General features: G+C 36.6%; 1 protein-coding gene across 1 annotated transcript in view; it reads right to left on the bottom strand.

The window, feature by feature from the left end:
* STUM (stum, mechanosensory transduction mediator homolog) overlaps positions 1 to 17,349 on the bottom strand; it is a 133,444-nt gene that overhangs the window by 20,000 nt on the left and 96,095 nt on the right. The window contains 1 exon segment of the mRNA XM_074222827.1: positions 14,336 to 14,515. Within this exon segment, the coding sequence (XP_074078928.1) occupies positions 14,336 to 14,515 (180 nt within the window).

The following is a 17,349-nucleotide window of genomic DNA, read 5'->3' as shown; positions in this document are numbered from 1 at the left end:
CACCCTCCTGACATCCAGTCTCCAGGGCTTTAATGAAACTTGTCTTTTATTTTTGTTTTTGTTTTTTTGCAAGGCAATGGGGTTAAGTGACTTGCCCAAGATCACACAGCTAGGTAATTAAGTGTCTGAGGGCAGATTTGAACTCAGGTCCTCCTGACTCCAGGGCCAGTACTCTATCCACTGCACCACCCAGTGCCCCGATGATACCTGTCTTTTAATGAAAAAGGCTCAAGGGTTGATTGAGAAGTCTTGGTTTTGAGTTCTGCCTTTGAATCTCAGTAGCTGAGTGACCCAAGGCAAGGAATCTATTTTCTCAGTGTGTCAGGTATTGAAGATAATAAGGATAGATGAGCTGCTGAGCTAAGTTTCTAAATCTGGGAGATTTCTTCAGTGATAAAAGCACAGATCTAAACCTCCTCCTCCTCCTCCCCAAAATTAATAAGGAAGATCATTGAATTCCTAATCCTCTTCTGAAATTCCTATGTCTGAAGTATGAACCCCAACTAACAAACCCAATCTTTTATGCAAAAACACCAGAACTTACAAATCCCTAGAGTATTATGACTCAAAATATTTTGGGAGTGTTTTCTAAAATAATTGCTTTCAGATCCTCTTGCAAATGTTTCTTTTGACTTTTCAGTAGTGAAAAATCTTCCTTGAAAAGCAGATTTAATTTTTAGAAATGGCTAAAACATTTGTAGTCACAAATGCAGGAAGTAGATGATCATCCCAAGTAATAACGTTTTTTTGACTAAATGTGGGGAATGACCATCAAATAATGAGTCTGATTTTTTTTTGTGCATAATTGTTAAACCAAGTCTGGAGGCAAATTCCTAAAGAAGAGTTCCAACCAGATTTCACATAAGGGCATTATTGAAATAAATACAGTCTCCCAAGGGTTTAAAAGACAACATAAGGCTAGCCTGTTGAAAACCCCTGGCCCTGAGGAATCAAGGAGACATGAAGTTCCTAATGAAATATGTGCAGAATGGCAGGAATCAAACAATCAATAAAAATTTATTAAGTACCAATGATATGTCAGGCACTCTGGAGATTAAAAAGGGGGCAAAAGACAGTCCCTGCCTTGAAGGAGCTTGCAATCTAATGGGAGAGAGAATGTGCAAACAAATATATACAAAGCAAGATACCTGCATTAAAAATAAGAAACCATTAAAAGAGGGAAAGCACTGTATTTAAGAAGGATCAGGGAAGGTTTCCTTTAGAAGATAGGGTTTTAGTTGGAACTTAAAGGAAGCCAGAGAGGTCAGTAGTCAGAGCAGGGGAGGGTATGCCAAGCATGGAGGACAGCCCGAGAAAATGCAGAGAGGGGAATGGCCAGGAAGCCAGTGTCACTAGATCAAAGACTACAGATCTTATATGATTTTTCTTTCTGATTACCTATTCCCTGCCAGTTCAAAGTCAGATGTATTTCTACCTATTCCTCTCCCTTCCTTCTGTTTATCACCCTTGCTTTTCATCCAATTTGTTAGACAAAGGAGGGATATATTAGACGTAGATAGGTGAAACCGTACCTGTGGAGGGTAGTTACAGGAACCCTAGGATGGAAAGGTTTTATTCCATTCTTGCACCATTCATATCTTATGGACAAAAACCCAATTCCCTCTTTATGGGGGAGTTTGAGAGAAAAGTGAGAAGTGCTATGAAAAGCACCTTGGGCTAGGTTGAGCATCAAGACCAGGTCCCAGTCCTGGTCCTGCAACTTACAAGTCAGATCACTATAGGCAAATCATTTTCCCGAATAAGATTCAGTTTCCTCATCTGTTTAATAAATAGGATTGGACTAAATGCTCTTTGGGTTCTTTTCAGCTTTAATATTCTATTCTGAGCCACAAAAATGAGATTCATATTTGGCTACCTGCCTCATGATCAGCGATATGCTGGTAAATGTTTAACAACTATCTCTCTGAAGATCAGGACACATTTTAAAGTTTCATTTGCATTATTAACATTTTTTGTTACTTTCTTAAAATTAGGCAACACACAAAACAATAAATCAAACCCTCATATGTAGAATTTATTGATTTGCTCTCCCCTTAGAGCTGGTTCCTGCACAGCCCTGCTCCAGATTGGCAGAATTAAATGAGATCCTGGGTGTAGAGTACTCTGTGACCAGAAGTGTTGATGTGGAAGGGGTCTAAGTTGTATACAATAGCAGAAAGTAGACCTTTCCCCCCTTTCTCCTAAAGTGAACACAGTCAGATCTAGAAGAGTGGAAAGAAAAGAACCTGGATATTTTCTCCCTTTCACTGACTGTAGGACATTAGGTGAGACTTTCATTTCTCTAGGCCTCAGTTTTCTTAGAGGGAGTTGTTCTCCATGCTCTCCAAGCATATTTCTCTAGTATTCTATGATTCTATGAATATTGAGAACTGGGCTACTGGAATTTTGGGAGGCACTGATGAGAGATGCCTTATTTTAAAGAGCCTCCTAGAAAGGGTGAGCTCTAGGAACCATGACAACCAACATGAGAGTTCCCAACCAGAAACCCTGTTTGACCAGGAAACAAATGGAGGATCAGAATAAAAGGGGGGAAAGAAAGACCAAGAAAGCAAGTAGTTAACAAAAATAGTCTTTCATCCTCAAATGATCTATGAGATTCCTGATTTTCTCTGGATATTTCCTCTACCTGTTCCTCGTACTTAAAATTGTCTTTCTCCTTATCTCCACTTCTTCCGGCTTCTAAAAGAAGACTCGAAAAATCTGGAAAGACTTACATAAACTGATGCTGAGTGAAGTGAGTAGAACCAGGAGAACATTGTACACAGTAACAGCAACATTGTGAGATGATCAACTAAGATAGAGTTAGCTTTTCTCAGCAAAATAAGGATTAAATACAATTCTAAAAGACCTGCTATGGAAAATGCCATTCATATCCAGAGGAAGATTTACAGAGTCTGAATGCAGATCCACCAATACTATTTTCACTTTTTCAAATGTGTTTTTTTTTGTTTTTTTCTTTCTTATGGTTTTTCCCTTTTGTTCTGATTCTTCCTTTTCAGCATGACTAATACGGAAATATGTATAATATGATTGTGCATCTATACCCTATATCAGATTACTAAATATCTTAGAGCAGGGAAAAGAAAGAATAGGAAGGGGGAAAACTTTATAAAAATCAATATTTAAAAATCATCTTTGCATATAATTGGGGGTAAATAATTATTTTTTTAAAAAGAACCCTTTCATGATCCTCCTTAATGCTAGTGCCTTCTCTCTGTCGATTACCTCCAATCTAACCTGTTTATATATCTTCTTGGTATATAATTGTTTTCCATGTCTTCTCCACCATTAGACTATGAACTTAAGGGCAGAGATTGTCTTTTGCCTTTCTTTGTAAATCCAATGTTTGCACAGTGACTGGTGTATGGGAGACTCTTAATAAATGCTCATTGGGAGGAAACAAAACTATCACACTTTGCAGATGATATGATGGTATACTTAAAGAATCCTAGAGTATCAACTAAAAAAAGTTACTTGAAACAATTAACTTTAGCAAAGTTGCAGGATATGAAAGGAAGCCACATACATCATCAGCACTTCTATATATTATCAACAATACTCAAAAGTACTAGTCAGAAAGAGAAATTCCATTCAAAATAACTGTTGACAACATAAAATATTTGGGAATCTACCAGTCAAACCCAGGCACTATATGAATACATTTACAAAATACTTTTCACACAGATAAAGTCAGATCTAAACAAATAGAAAAATAGCAATTGCTCAAGAGTAGCCGAGCTAATTTATTAAAAATTACAATTTTATATAAATTAATATATTTAGTGCCATACCAAACTACCCAAAATTATTTTATAGAGCTAGAAAAAAATTACAAAATTTATCTGGAAGGACAAAAGATAAAAAATATCAAGGGAATTAATGGAAAAAAATTGCAGAGGAAGGTAGCCAGATCCAGAACTATATTATAAAGCAGTAGTCATCAAGTCTCTAGTACTGGCTAAGAAACTGAGTGGTAGATCAGTGGAATAGGTTAGGTTCACAAGACACAGTAGTAAATAACTATATTAACCTACTACTTAATAAACCCCAAAATTCCAGCTTCTGGTATTAGAACTCATTATTTGACAAAAAGTGCTGGAAAAACTAGAAAACAATATGACAGAAACTAGGCATAGATCAATGTCTCACACCTTATACAAAGATAATATCAAAATGAATACATGATGTAGATTTAAAGGGTGATTCCATAGGCCAATTAGAAGGGCAAGGAATTGCTTACCTGTAGATCTATGGAAAGAATGAGGATTTATGACCAACAATATAGAGAACATTGTGAAATGCAAAATGGTTAATTTTGATTACATTATATTAAAAAGTTTTTGCATAAACAAAAAAATACAACCAAAATTATAGAAGGAAAGCAGAAAGCTGGGAAACAATTTTTACAACTAGTAAAGGCCTCCTTTCTAAAATATAGAGAGAACAGTCAAATTTAGGAGAATAAAAGTGATTCCCCATCGATAAATGGTCAAAGGATAAGAACAGACAGTTTTCAATGAAGAAATTAAAGTTATCTATAGTCATATGAAAAAATGTTCCAAGATCATGAAAAAGGAGAAAAATTCCACATGTCCAAAAAATATTCATAGCAATTTTGTTTGTAGTGGCAAAGAATTGGAAATGGAGGGGATGTTCATCAATTGGGGAATGGCTGAACAAATTGTGGTATATGTATGTGATGGAAAACTATTGTTCTATAAGAAATCACGAAGGATGGGATTTCAGAAAAATCTGGAAAGACTTACATGAATTGATGTCAAATGAGATGAACGGAACCAAAAGAACATTGTACACACTAACATAATCATGGGGTGATGGCCAACCATGATGGTCTTGCTCAATCCATCAGTGCAATAATCAGGGACAATTTCAAGGGATCTGTGATGGAGAATATTATCTGTATCCAGAGAAGGAGCTATGGAGTTTAAATGAAGACCAAAGCTTATTATCTTCAAGTTTTAAAAATTGCCTTATGTGTTACGTAATTTTGCTATCTCTAATGTTTTCGTTCTTTTGCATCTGATTCTTCTCTCATAACACATTCATCTTTGATCTATGCTTATCATGGGAAAAATACATAAAATTAGAGCCAGAAAAAGAAAAAAAGAAAAATGCTCAGTCACTATTAGAGAAATGCAAATTAAAACAACTCTGAGGTACCACCTATCAAATTGACTAATATTGCAGAAAAAAGTTAAATACTGGTGGAGATGTGGGAAAATTGGAACATTAATGCATTGTGGGTAGAATTGTGAACTGGTCAAACCATTCTAGAGAGCAATTTGGAACTATGACCAAAGGACAATATAACTGTACATACCCAATGATCCAGCAACATGAAAAGACACTCACATGTACTAGAATATTTGTATTGGCTCTTTTTTGTGGTGTCAATGAATTTGAAATTGAGAGGATGCCCATTAATTGGGGAATGACTGAACTAGTTGTGGTTGAATACTATTATTCTATAAGAAATGATGAGCAGGCAGATTTCAAAAAAATCTGGAAAGATTTATATTAAGTGATGCTGAGTGAAGTGAACAGAACCAGAAGAACATTGTGCACAGTAACAGTAACATTGTGCAATGATTAACTATGATAGATTTAACTTTTCTCAATAATACATCAATAAAAGACAATTCTAAAAGACCTGGGATGGAAAATACCATCCACATACAGAGAAAGAACTATGAGTCTGAATATAGATGAAAGCATACTATTTTTATTTTAAAATTTCTTTTGTTTTTTTCCTTCTCTTGGTTTTTCTTGTTTTGTTTTGATGCTTTCATTAGAGTGACTAATATGGAAATATGTGTAACATGATTGTACCCATAACTATATCAGATTACCTGCTACCTTTGGGTGAGGGGGAGGAAAGGATAGGAGGGAGAAAAACTACAAAAATGAATGTTGAAAATTATCTTTCCATATAATTGGAAAAATAAATAATTTTTTAAATGCTCATTGGCTGACTGGACAGATTCCCATGGTTTCATATCATAGAAGAATTTAAAATGATTTCTTCTATTCCTGTCCTGGAAAGTAGGATTAGGAGCTTGGCAGATGCTTAGCTCCAACCCTCTCACCCCACCTCCTAGTGAGAAGTTTAGGTTCCTCTCATGTAAATACCCAACCTCCCCCAGAGCAGGAGTTCTTAACTTTTTTTGTTATAGACCACTCTGGCAATCTGCTATACCTGTTCTTAGAATATGTTATTGCCTATATTTGTAAGTGAAGGAGATGCTAAATTTTGGTTAATGGTTATTAAGAATAAAAATGCATTTTCTCCAAGTTTATAAACTCCTGAAATTTACCCACCGACCCCTTGGGATGGGTGAGTGGGTACAGAGGAACTCAAGAAACTATGCTCTAAGGAATGAAGTTCTAGAGACAAAAAGGCTACTGAAGTTCAAGAAAAAGTCTCTCTGAGAGTTGAATATTTTTTTCTTCCCTCTGGATTTCTACCTTCCATTTCTGTCTCCAATTTTAGTGGTTATTATAAATGTCAAGAGAACTGTAGGTCTGAGAGTTTTATTAGGGTCCTGGATTTGTCAGTCAACATTGGATATAACACTCTACTCCTGCCAGAAAAACCTCACAGGCAGATCTACCTCCATTCTCAGGACTTGTCCCCATTCCCATCTCCCATGAATTTCCAGGTATAACCCCCAAACAAATGATATGCATTACTATGGTCCACTATTCCAGAAGAAAGTGATGCCCACTGCCTTCTCTACTTGTCTGCATTCCTGACTTTTGACTCACTCATCTTCTGCATCCTTGGGATTTCTTGGTTCATCCATTCAATGAACATTTATTTGGCACCTAGATACTGTGAATACAAAGACTTAAAACAAAATAGTTCTTGTCCTTCATGAGCTTACAATGGAGTGAGGAGGGGAAGGGAGGTAAAGAACAACATGCCAACAGATGACAGTACAGAATCTAAAGTAAATTCAAAATAATTTTTAGGTGAGACTAATAATAACTGAGGAGATCAGTAAGGCCTTGTTTTTATGGGATGGGAAAGGGGTTCTTGAGTTTCCTTGAAGGAAGGTAGGGGTTCTAAGAGTTAAGGATGATTATTCAAGGCCTACAAAGACACAGAGATAGGAGATGAAATGGTGTGTGGGGAACAGTAAATAAGCCAGTTTGACTGAATTGTACGGTATATGAGAAGAAGTCATGGGAACTAAGTTTGGAAAGATAGCTTGGAATTAGATACAATGGGCTTTAAATGCCAAACATATTAATATTTGTTACTAAGGGTTATAGGGGACCATTGAAACTTCTGGAATTGGGAAGTAATATGGTGTAGGTCTCTATTGTAAGAATATTGATTTGGCGGCTATATGGAGGAGGAATTGGAGAATTGGAGAGGGAAGAGATGAGAGGGTAAGGTTTGGGGGACAGTGGGATGGAAGGATGATGGGATGGGAGGGGAGTGGGGGAATGAGACTCATCAGGAAGCTATTTCCATTTTCCAGGAGAGAGACAAAGAGGGTAGTGGCTATGGGAGTAGAGAGAAGGATATGAGACATGTGAACATATAACATGTGAATATATAAGGAGTGACGGAAGAATGAAGAACAGAGGATGCCTCCAAGGATGTGAATCTGGATTTACCTTTTTAGAAGGGAAAAGTTGATACTGATAAGAAGATGAACAACTCTGAAAAAAATGGAGATGCCAAAATAGCACAGGTACAGATGACTAAAAGTGCTCTGGGGATGAAGTAAATTGTGTGACTTTTTGATAACTGTATTTCTGATGACAGGGCTATTTAAAATACTATTTTTATCACAGTTTATAAAAATGAAGAGTTTTGTTTTATTGGTGGTATCCTCAACAGAAGTAGGGGAGTTGAGGGGTTGTGTGTGTGTGTGTGTATCTTGCCTGGATAATATGTAGTTTGATCTGTTGCCTTATCCTTGAGGTTTTTTTTTAATTAAATTATGGGTATCCAATCTTAGCTCTTCTGGGCCACATTACCCAACAAAAACTTGTCAAGGGTCAAACTCAGCCCTTGACAAGTTTTTGATAGGCCATACATCTCAGAAGAGCTAAAAGATTAGACACCCCCGGACCAGGTAAAAGAGGCCATTCTTTGCCTCATTTCTTACCTGCCTTAATCACTAAATGGGCATTTTCTCAGTCAAACTGAAACCTCAGTTTAAAAAGGTCAAGGTCTCCATCTGCATCCATGTCCATTTCTAGTTGTCCAAAACCGTATCTCACCACTGGAACCAGATGGCTCCAGGGGAGAAAGAGGGGATGGTGACTTTGCAAAGTCCCACTTCTCTTAAATCCAATTCACTTGCATGTCATAGCACCACCTTCCTGATGTCATGGTCCTCTTTGAGAACCAAAGACAAGCAACAACAAAAGCCACAACCCTTAGACCCTGTGAGCCTGCCTAATGGATCATTTATACACCTAAATCTCATTTCAGTTTTTGAAAACTCTATTTAACCTGACACTTTTAGCCTGGCCACTAATTTACTTTGACGCCTCTCCATCATCCAGGACACTGGCTCTGTCCTTTACTCTCAGTTCATTCCAGCGCAACCAGATCATCTGCCAGGAGTAGGCTCTAAGACAAACATTGCAACATGGGATTCTGAGACTTGTGTATGTCTGTGGAAGCAGCTTGGAGGGAGGAGAGGGAAGGACTCTCATTGAGCCCTGGACCCCTGGCTCCACCTTGACTGAGCTACCAAATAATTCCAGGTCCAATTTCTTCCACAGCCTTGCATCGGACCTTTACTCCCAGCATTGCCTTGGCTCCCCCAGCTCTATTCTCACACCCATGATTTCTCAGCCTTCCATGATTCCAATATTGACAGTCCTATTTACTGAGTGCTGAAGACAGTATCAAGCATGAAGGTCTGGGGTTGGAATATACAGAAAGTGCCTGTATTATATATGGACACTGCCCCAGTAGAGTTCACAATCTCATGAGTGGCATCCAGGTTTACCTGCAGCAGTGCAGATCAGCCCATGATCAGAATGATTGAAGTTTATGGGGGCTAGTATAAGAAGATTTCTCAGTTTGGAGGATGTAGGAACCAAGAGGGAGAATGTTCCTGGCAGGGTAATGTCTGTATAGACTAATAGCGAGGTCATATACTGGGCACAGCATTCCAAAAGTGCTTGTTTCAAGCTATTTCTGTCTGTAGCACCATCCCTCACCCTGGCTTGAATGTTCATAAATTCTGGGTTTTGTTGGACTTTTTTCCTTTTACACACACACACACACACACACACACCCCTAACTGGTTGCCAAGTCTAACAGTTCTTGGCAACATCTATCAATCTGTCCCCTCTACACTATTTCCCATTGCTAACACCCCAATATGGACCCTCCTTACTTGTGTGTGTACCAGCCTCTTAATTGGTTTTCTTGCCTCCACTTTCCCTGCTCCAATTCATCTTTCATATTACTGCTAGAATAATCATTCTTAAACATAGACTAGTGAGTAAATCAGTATACATTCATTAAGCACAACTTGTGTGTTAGATAGATGGCAGGAAGACCAGAGTTCAAATCTAACCTCAGGGGTTACTAGTTGTGTGACCCTGGACAAGTCATTTAATCCTGAACGCTTCACATCCAGGGTTATCTGCAATCTTCCTAATTTATATCTGGCCACTTGAACTCTGCATCAGCTCAACTGAACTGTTCTTGGATCACTGATCATATGTGATGACTGTAGGCTTCCCAGCTTTGCTCATACTTTCCCCCATGAATGGAATGCCTACTCTCTTTCACATGATAAAAACCTACTCATCCCTTAAAGGTCTACCCTTCCTCAAACTCTACTCTACAAAGCCTTTCCTGACCCTTCTGGTCAATAACCACCTTGGACTGTCCATAGTTATGCCCACCTACTGTCCTCTTCTTAGTATATATATTACATGCACATGCTTCACTGAACATATATAATGTACTTAGCATTTAGAGCTATATCTGTTGTCATTCATTCCTCCACTCTATAGGCATATAGGCAGATCCCAGAGGGCAGAGTCTATATCTCATCTAAGTTTGGTTTCTCCTTCTATTGATCTGTTCACAGTAGTTACTTAATAAATTCTTGTTAGGTGGCAAAGAATTGGAAATTGAGGGTATGCCCATCCATTGGGGAATGACTGAATAAATCATGGTATATAAATGTGCTGGAATATTATTGTTCTGTATGAAATCATGGGCAATAGGGGCGGCTTTGTGGATAGAGCACCGGCCCTGGAGTCAGGAGTACCTGAGTTCAAATCCAACCTCAGACACTTAATAATTACCTAGCTGTGTGGTCTTGGGCAAGCCACTTAACCCTGTTTGCCCTGCAAAAACCTTAAAAAAAAAGAAAGAAATCATGGGCAAGTAGATTTCAGAAAAAAAAAAACCTGGACTTTCTTGAACTGATGCTGAGTGAAATGAGCAGAACCAGGAGAACATTGCCCACAGTACCAATAACATTGTATGATGATCAACCATGATAGACTCAACTCTTCTCATCAGTACAACAATCAAAGACAATTCTATAAGACTTGTGTTGGAAAATACCAACAGCATTCACAGAAAGAACTATGGAGTCTGAATGTAGACCAAAGCCTACTATTTTTAGTTTTTTAAAAAATTTGTTTTGTTTTTTCTTTCTCATTGTTTTCCCTTTTGTTCTGATTCTTCTTTCAAAATATGACTAATATGGAAATGTGTTTAACATAATTATATAAGTATAACCTATATTAGATTATTTGCTGTTGTAGGGAGGGGAGGAAAAAGGGAGGGAGATAGAAAATGTAGAACTCAAAATCTTGAAGAAAATGAATGTTGAAAAACTATCTTTATATGTAAGTGGAAAAAATGAATTTTTTCCAAAAAGTCAATGCACTTCCCAAGCAAGCAAACAAATAAATACTTGCTATAGTGGAAGAAAAACCCAGTTTGTAGTGTAATCTAGTCAATTACAAAAGGCACAACCAATGCTGGAGATTCATTTTTTTATGTTAAAGACTTAAAATTCATATTTGGGAGTGTGGTTTTGACTTGTGAAACTAAAAGAAATCAGTATGGATTTCTGAGAAGTCTCTCTGGTACTGAGTAAAAGAAAATGAATCTATTTTAGACTTGGTAGCCCTTGAAGAAATTGAAGACGATAGTCACGCTACATGGGCCCCCACTATCCTAATATCTTTGAACCAATTCTCTCATGGCAAAGTTTTCAGTGTCCTTGTCATCCTAGTCATCTTCAGTTAGCTATTCTCTAACTTGTCAAAAAGTTACTTTATTAACTAGTTTACTGTAACTTGGACATGACAATTCCTCTTTTTTTGAACCTCAGATTTCTCCTCTATAAAATGAGTCTAATAAATTTGTTGCTATTTACTTTAGGGGCTTGCTGTGAGAAAGTGTCACAGGTTTCCTAAAATGTGGTTCAGTGAACAGAACTGATCCAAGAAATCTGAGAAACCACAATAAACCAGTTAACACATAGGAAGTAATGAATATCTCTTTGGATGGAACTGAATGGGAAACATTTCATAATTCTGTTTTGACACTTGTTTTATTATACTGAAATGTATTTTGAAAAGTTATATCATAGCATTAGGGATTGATATTCCTTAATGCTAATGCCTTCTCTCTATCGATTATTTCCAATTTAATTTGTATATAGCTAGGTTGTACATGGTTATTTGCATGTTCTTTCCCATTACATTGTGAGCTTCTAGAAGGTAGGGACTATCTTTTGGCTTTCTTTGTATTCCCATTGCTTAGTACAGTGCCTAGACAATTGTTGAGTCATTTTTTCAGTTGTATCTGACTTCTTAATCCCTCTTGGGGTTGGGTTGTTTTGTCTGTTCTGTTTTGTTTTGTTCTGTTTTGTTTTGTTTTGTTTTGTTTTGTTTTGTTTTGTTTTGGCAGAGATGCTAGAGTGGTTTAACATTTCCTTCTCCAGCTCATTTTTTATAAATGAGGAAACTGTGGCAAACAGTTAAGTGACTTGTTCAGGCTCATACAGCTGGTAAGTATCTGAAGCTGGATTTGAACTCAAAATGAGTCTTCTTGACTCTATTCACTATGGTGCTACCTAGCTGTCCAACAGGAGTTGCTGCTTAATAAATGTTTATTGATTGACTAGTGAGGATGTACTGGATAGAGCATTCCATTTGGATTCAGGAAGACAAAGGTATAAATTCTACTTCTAACACAGACCACCAGCAAGTACTACATTACACTCTGAGACTTCAATACCTCTCTAAGTGTTTTAGCTATAAATGGGTCGAGATCTGTCTGAATAAAAAGAAAATTCCATACCAATGAAAGCAAATATGTTGATCAATGGTCTGATAAACTTGGCTTTCTGAATTTCAGAAAACATTTTTCCATCCAAACCATGTATATATCTAATCTTGTTTATGTGATGGTTGCTATGGGCCCATTTGTTGCCAATTATAAATAACAATGCTCTAGCCTCAAAGGGCAAAAAACTGAGTTCAAAGAAGAGGGAAATGATTGCCTTCTGGTTGGAGAAAAAACAATCATGGGATTTCATGCTAAAAATAAGTACTTTTGGGTTGGTAGTTATTTGGAGAAAGTATCAGAAAAAGAAGGAAAAAGAGTAGGGGCAGGGACCTGAAATTTGGCCCTGACAGTTTCTGTCTTATACCAGGAGATAAAGAACACTTGGACATTTCAAAATAATGAGAATATTGAATACTAAGAAGCTAGTGATAGTCAAAAGAATTTTTCATGACAGAAAATAGACAAAAATTCAGTTAAAGGAAATTCAGTGTTTGGTATTCAAAACAGAAAACCCAAGAAGCACATGATAGGTCTTCAGGTATTTGAAAGAGCAATATGTGGGAGAAAATTGGGCTCCTTTTGTTTGTCTCTAAAGGCAAGCATGTGCCAAAACCAACTCATATCTTCTACCATTTGTTAAATTTTCAATGTGAGAGTTTACATCTTGGAAAATGGTACAAATCAGGGCTTGATTTATTGTTGCTTATCTAGACTTAAGAAAATGATGGAGAAAATGTTAATGCATAATAAACTTAATATCATTAATTAAATTATTTTTAATACAATAATAAACCTAAAAGTATATCTTAGTTGTTAAACAATTATCAACACATCTTTTTCTAAAGGAAAGGTCAAGGAACAATGAGTAAAACTATAAGAAGGTAGAAGTTAAAATGCAGAATAGATTACCTTAGGAAGGGGTGATTCCTAGTCACTGAAGGATTTCAAACAAAGTATGGATGTTCAGTTGTTGAGGATATTATAGAAAATATTTTTCTATGAGCATGAGTTGGAGTAAATAGGTCCGCTCTGAGATTGAGTTCCTATGAATCTATTTTCTACACTTGTCTACATTTTCTTGGCTCAAGGATGGTCCTGTACTTTCTTTACTGTTTTGAATTTTCTTTTATATTCAGTATTAATCATGCACACTTCTCTAATATTTATAATTGGCTCATTTCTTTGAGTAAGTTCATATCTCCTCACCTTTTTGTTTTAAGCTAGAATCTATGCCCTGGTTCTTAGGTGGGAATGTTGCAGATTGAGGTGGTAATATTGTTCCTCCCCAGACATTCAGATAGTTTACCTGCGTGATCATCATTTTTGTGACCCAGTGCAGATGACCTTCTTTCTTGTCAATTAATCCAGACTACTTCCTTTCTAAATTCCCAATTTATTTGCATAAGGCTGACACCTCTTTATCTGTTTAGGCCTCTATACACACCTCTTCTCACTCCTACTGACTAAGGTTGAAAGCAGTGTCTGTCCATTTTAAACGAGACTTGATTTTTCCCACTAATTCAGAAGTAGTCAGAAGAAGAATTATCTAAAACCAACTAATTTTTTTTTCATTGCAACATGTATTGATGTTAGCAAACTGATCATTCAAACCAAGGGGGAAAAAGACATTCTTGTTATGGGTAAGAAGGAAAGGTTCCTATTAAACAGAAACACTGGCTGAGATCTGTTCTATTTAAGCCTTAGAGACAATGGGGAGAAATCCATCACCAATAAAGCATTTCCTGGAAAGTGAGTATAGTATATTAATCTTACATGAGCATTGCATTGAGGTAAGATAAATAATTCTTTGAAACCATCAAGGTCCCATGGGAATTCTGGACTGATTCACAATTTCAGAACTATTTTGACCAAATTCCCCATATCTCTGTCTATCCCTTAGTCTCCCCAATGTGTCTTCTTGGCCAGATGGAACCTTACACCAAGAGATTTAGAAGAGAAGTGAGGAGATGTGGCAGTTTGTAACATACTTACTGGCAAGAATGACCATATCCATCCCCCAGAATATACTCATGATCCAGCCCACCATCACAATGGCTGTCAGGATCTGAATGAGTGCTGCGGCAATATTCAACCAGAAGACACAGCACATGTGCCTGTCCGGGAGGTCAGTCCGGGCTCCACATAGCACAGTAAAGGCAGAGACAAAGGTACCTAGGAACAAAAAGAAGCTATGAGTAATCCATTAATAGTAGAAATAGTTCTCACTTTATGAGAATTTGTATTTACATAATTTTGCATTATGCAAATTTGACTTTCTATAAAGAATTCTGGAAGAAATTTACATTCCAATTCCAATTTAAAAATTGTGCAATTGTCAAGAGAGGTCAATAGAACAGATTTGAAGCTTCCTTGCAAATAATAATAATAATAATAATAACAACAACAATAATAATATAAGGCCCCTATTTGCCAGGGCAAGTCTTAATGTAGATGATACTATTTTATTGAAGAATGGCATCTTAAATCTACATTTCACTAGAGGAAAAAAAAACCATGACAGGGCATAAAACTTTGAAAAATAAAGTTATTCTTCTGATTGGAGGGAGTGTATCTGGGATTTGCAAATTAAAATTTGTTCTTGTATACTACTCAGAAAATACTATAGAGTTAAAAGAAAATAGCAAAGCAATTTGGCATTATTTCTGCTAACCCCAAGGCATTGATAACCTTTATCGTCTTTGAACAATAATTTATATACTGTTTCATCCCTGAAGTCTTCAGAAATTTTGTATCAATACTAATATTCCTTTCAGGATTCTACTTATTTAAGATAATGTGTGCAGGTTACCTTTCCCCTATAGATTTTAATGAAAATGTAAAAATGGTCCACTTTCCTTCTAACACTACCTCATTATTACAACATCTGTGAGCAGTTACAAATTTGAAGACATATTATTTACTTTTGCCCAGGAAATTGTAGCTTTGAATGAAGATTAGGACTAGGATTTTTAGAAATCCTATAATATTTGCTGTGCAATTCGGAATGTTGCTAAGGCAATGTTGGGAAGATGTAACAGACACATGTATGAAGAGAATTTGGAAAAAAATATGCCCTAAGTTAAATGAGCAACAAGACTGTCAACTTAGCAAAAGAATTGGAGCTAAAGTAGAAGAGAATGATGTGGAGGAATTGATTGAGTCTCATAGAGAAGAACTCTCTGAATGAGGATCTGATTGAACTGCTAGCTGTAAGGGTTGTAGAAGAAAGGGAAACTTCAGAACCTGAGGTTGAAGCAAAAGATTCACAACATAACAGTTGTCAGTAGCATTCATCATTTGAGTGAACTTTTTCCTTGTATTGAAAAGATGAAGTCAAATAATTCAGGATTTTTTTAAAAGTTCAAAGAATAGTTGAGGACAACGTTACTCAGATAAACAAGGAAAAAAAAAGTCACTGTCTAAATGTCTCTGAATAACTTCATTAAAAAGATGCACAGCCAACAACCATCAATGGAAAAGGTGGGCAATAAATGGTGTACCCATGTTAATTTTATTGTATAGGATAGTACTTTATCATTAACTTGACCTTTCATTTCATAATTATGCTTATTATCATGGTATAGTAATTAATGTGCCTGCATTTTAGTACATTGTATGATGTTCATATATTTGCAGATGCTTTTATATATGACTAAATGAAGTGGGTATGTAATGACAAATTCAAATTACATAAAAATCACTTTATGTAGAGGTTGAAAGGTCTACTTATGTCAAGCAAGAACTGTCTGTACTTGGGTGAGTCTCTTCCCAGTGTCGTTGCCAATGTCATTGCCAATCTACGTCTAGATTAATTTCTTAAAGTCAGTTAGTCTAAAGACCAGTTCACCAAGTAACACATTTGTTATTAAAATTTGTATTTCTAATATAAAGTCTTATCCAATTTCTAGCATTTCAGATAAGGTAAATGGGAAGATGAGACCAGGCTGGATTGCATTTGAGAAATTGAACATTACTTTTAATCACCCCAAACCTATCCAAAAGAAGCAACTTTTTGTAAGACGTTTTGCAGACCTTCAGGTCACATAGTCAGGAAAATGTGGATTCAATCTCCACCTCAGATAAATATGGGCTGTGTGACCCTATTACTTAGCTTCTGTGTTTTGTTGTTGTTAAGCCACTTTTCAGTCATGTGCCAATCTTCATGACCCCATCTGGGGTTTTCTTGGCAAAGATATTGGGGTGGTTTGTCATTTCCTTCTCGCCAGGAAATCAAGGTAAACAAGGTTAAGTGACTTGCCCAGGGTCACATAACTAGTAGGTATCTGAGGCTGAATTTGAACTCAGTTCTTCTAGACTCCAGACCCAACAATCTATTGTGCCACCTAGCTGCCCAGTAATTTAGGCAGAGATGGTATAGATCTGCATTAAGAAAGGGAATTCACTTATTCTGAGTATCTCATACCAGTGAAATCATACATCTAGTTCCCTCCCCCTCTTCTTCTCCCCATATAGAGGCATAATTTATTTCTGAAAAAGGGAAGAACAATTAAGTTGGCGTGCTGTATAAACCTAGACCCTACTGAATACCTAGCAAGACATGACTTGGTGGCTAAAATTCTGTACCATAAGTTTTCTCTCTTTTATAGAGCAGCAGATGACAAAATCTCACACTACAAATACAGATCTCAAAATATCCTGCAAAACTCCACAAAATAAGCTGTCCTGGAACTTCACCATGATCACAGACTGAACTGTTGCTTACAAATTCCCGAACTTAATGTTGACTCATAAAAACTAAAGAACAACATTTTAAATAGATGTCACCGTGTCACAGACATATTATGCAAGTTACAAGAAAATGAAGAGCTTTGAAAATATAGCTAGTTGTCCAAAGAGATCAAAATCATGCAAATACAGGACATGGTGTTTATCATCTCCTTTGTCTTGTCTACTCCTAAAATTATGTTGAGGATGCTTTAAGTGAGCTTACAGAGGATGAATGTACACCCTCACACTTTTATTCACCTATAAAAAGCAATTTTTTA

Source organism: Macrotis lagotis, chromosome 2, assembly GCF_037893015.1.
Source record: "Macrotis lagotis isolate mMagLag1 chromosome 2, bilby.v1.9.chrom.fasta, whole genome shotgun sequence".
NCBI classification, from domain to species: Eukaryota; Metazoa; Chordata; class Mammalia; order Peramelemorphia; family Peramelidae; genus Macrotis; species Macrotis lagotis.
The sequence above is the reverse complement of the archived record's forward strand: the minus strand, read 5'-3'. Positions and strand labels throughout refer to the sequence as shown.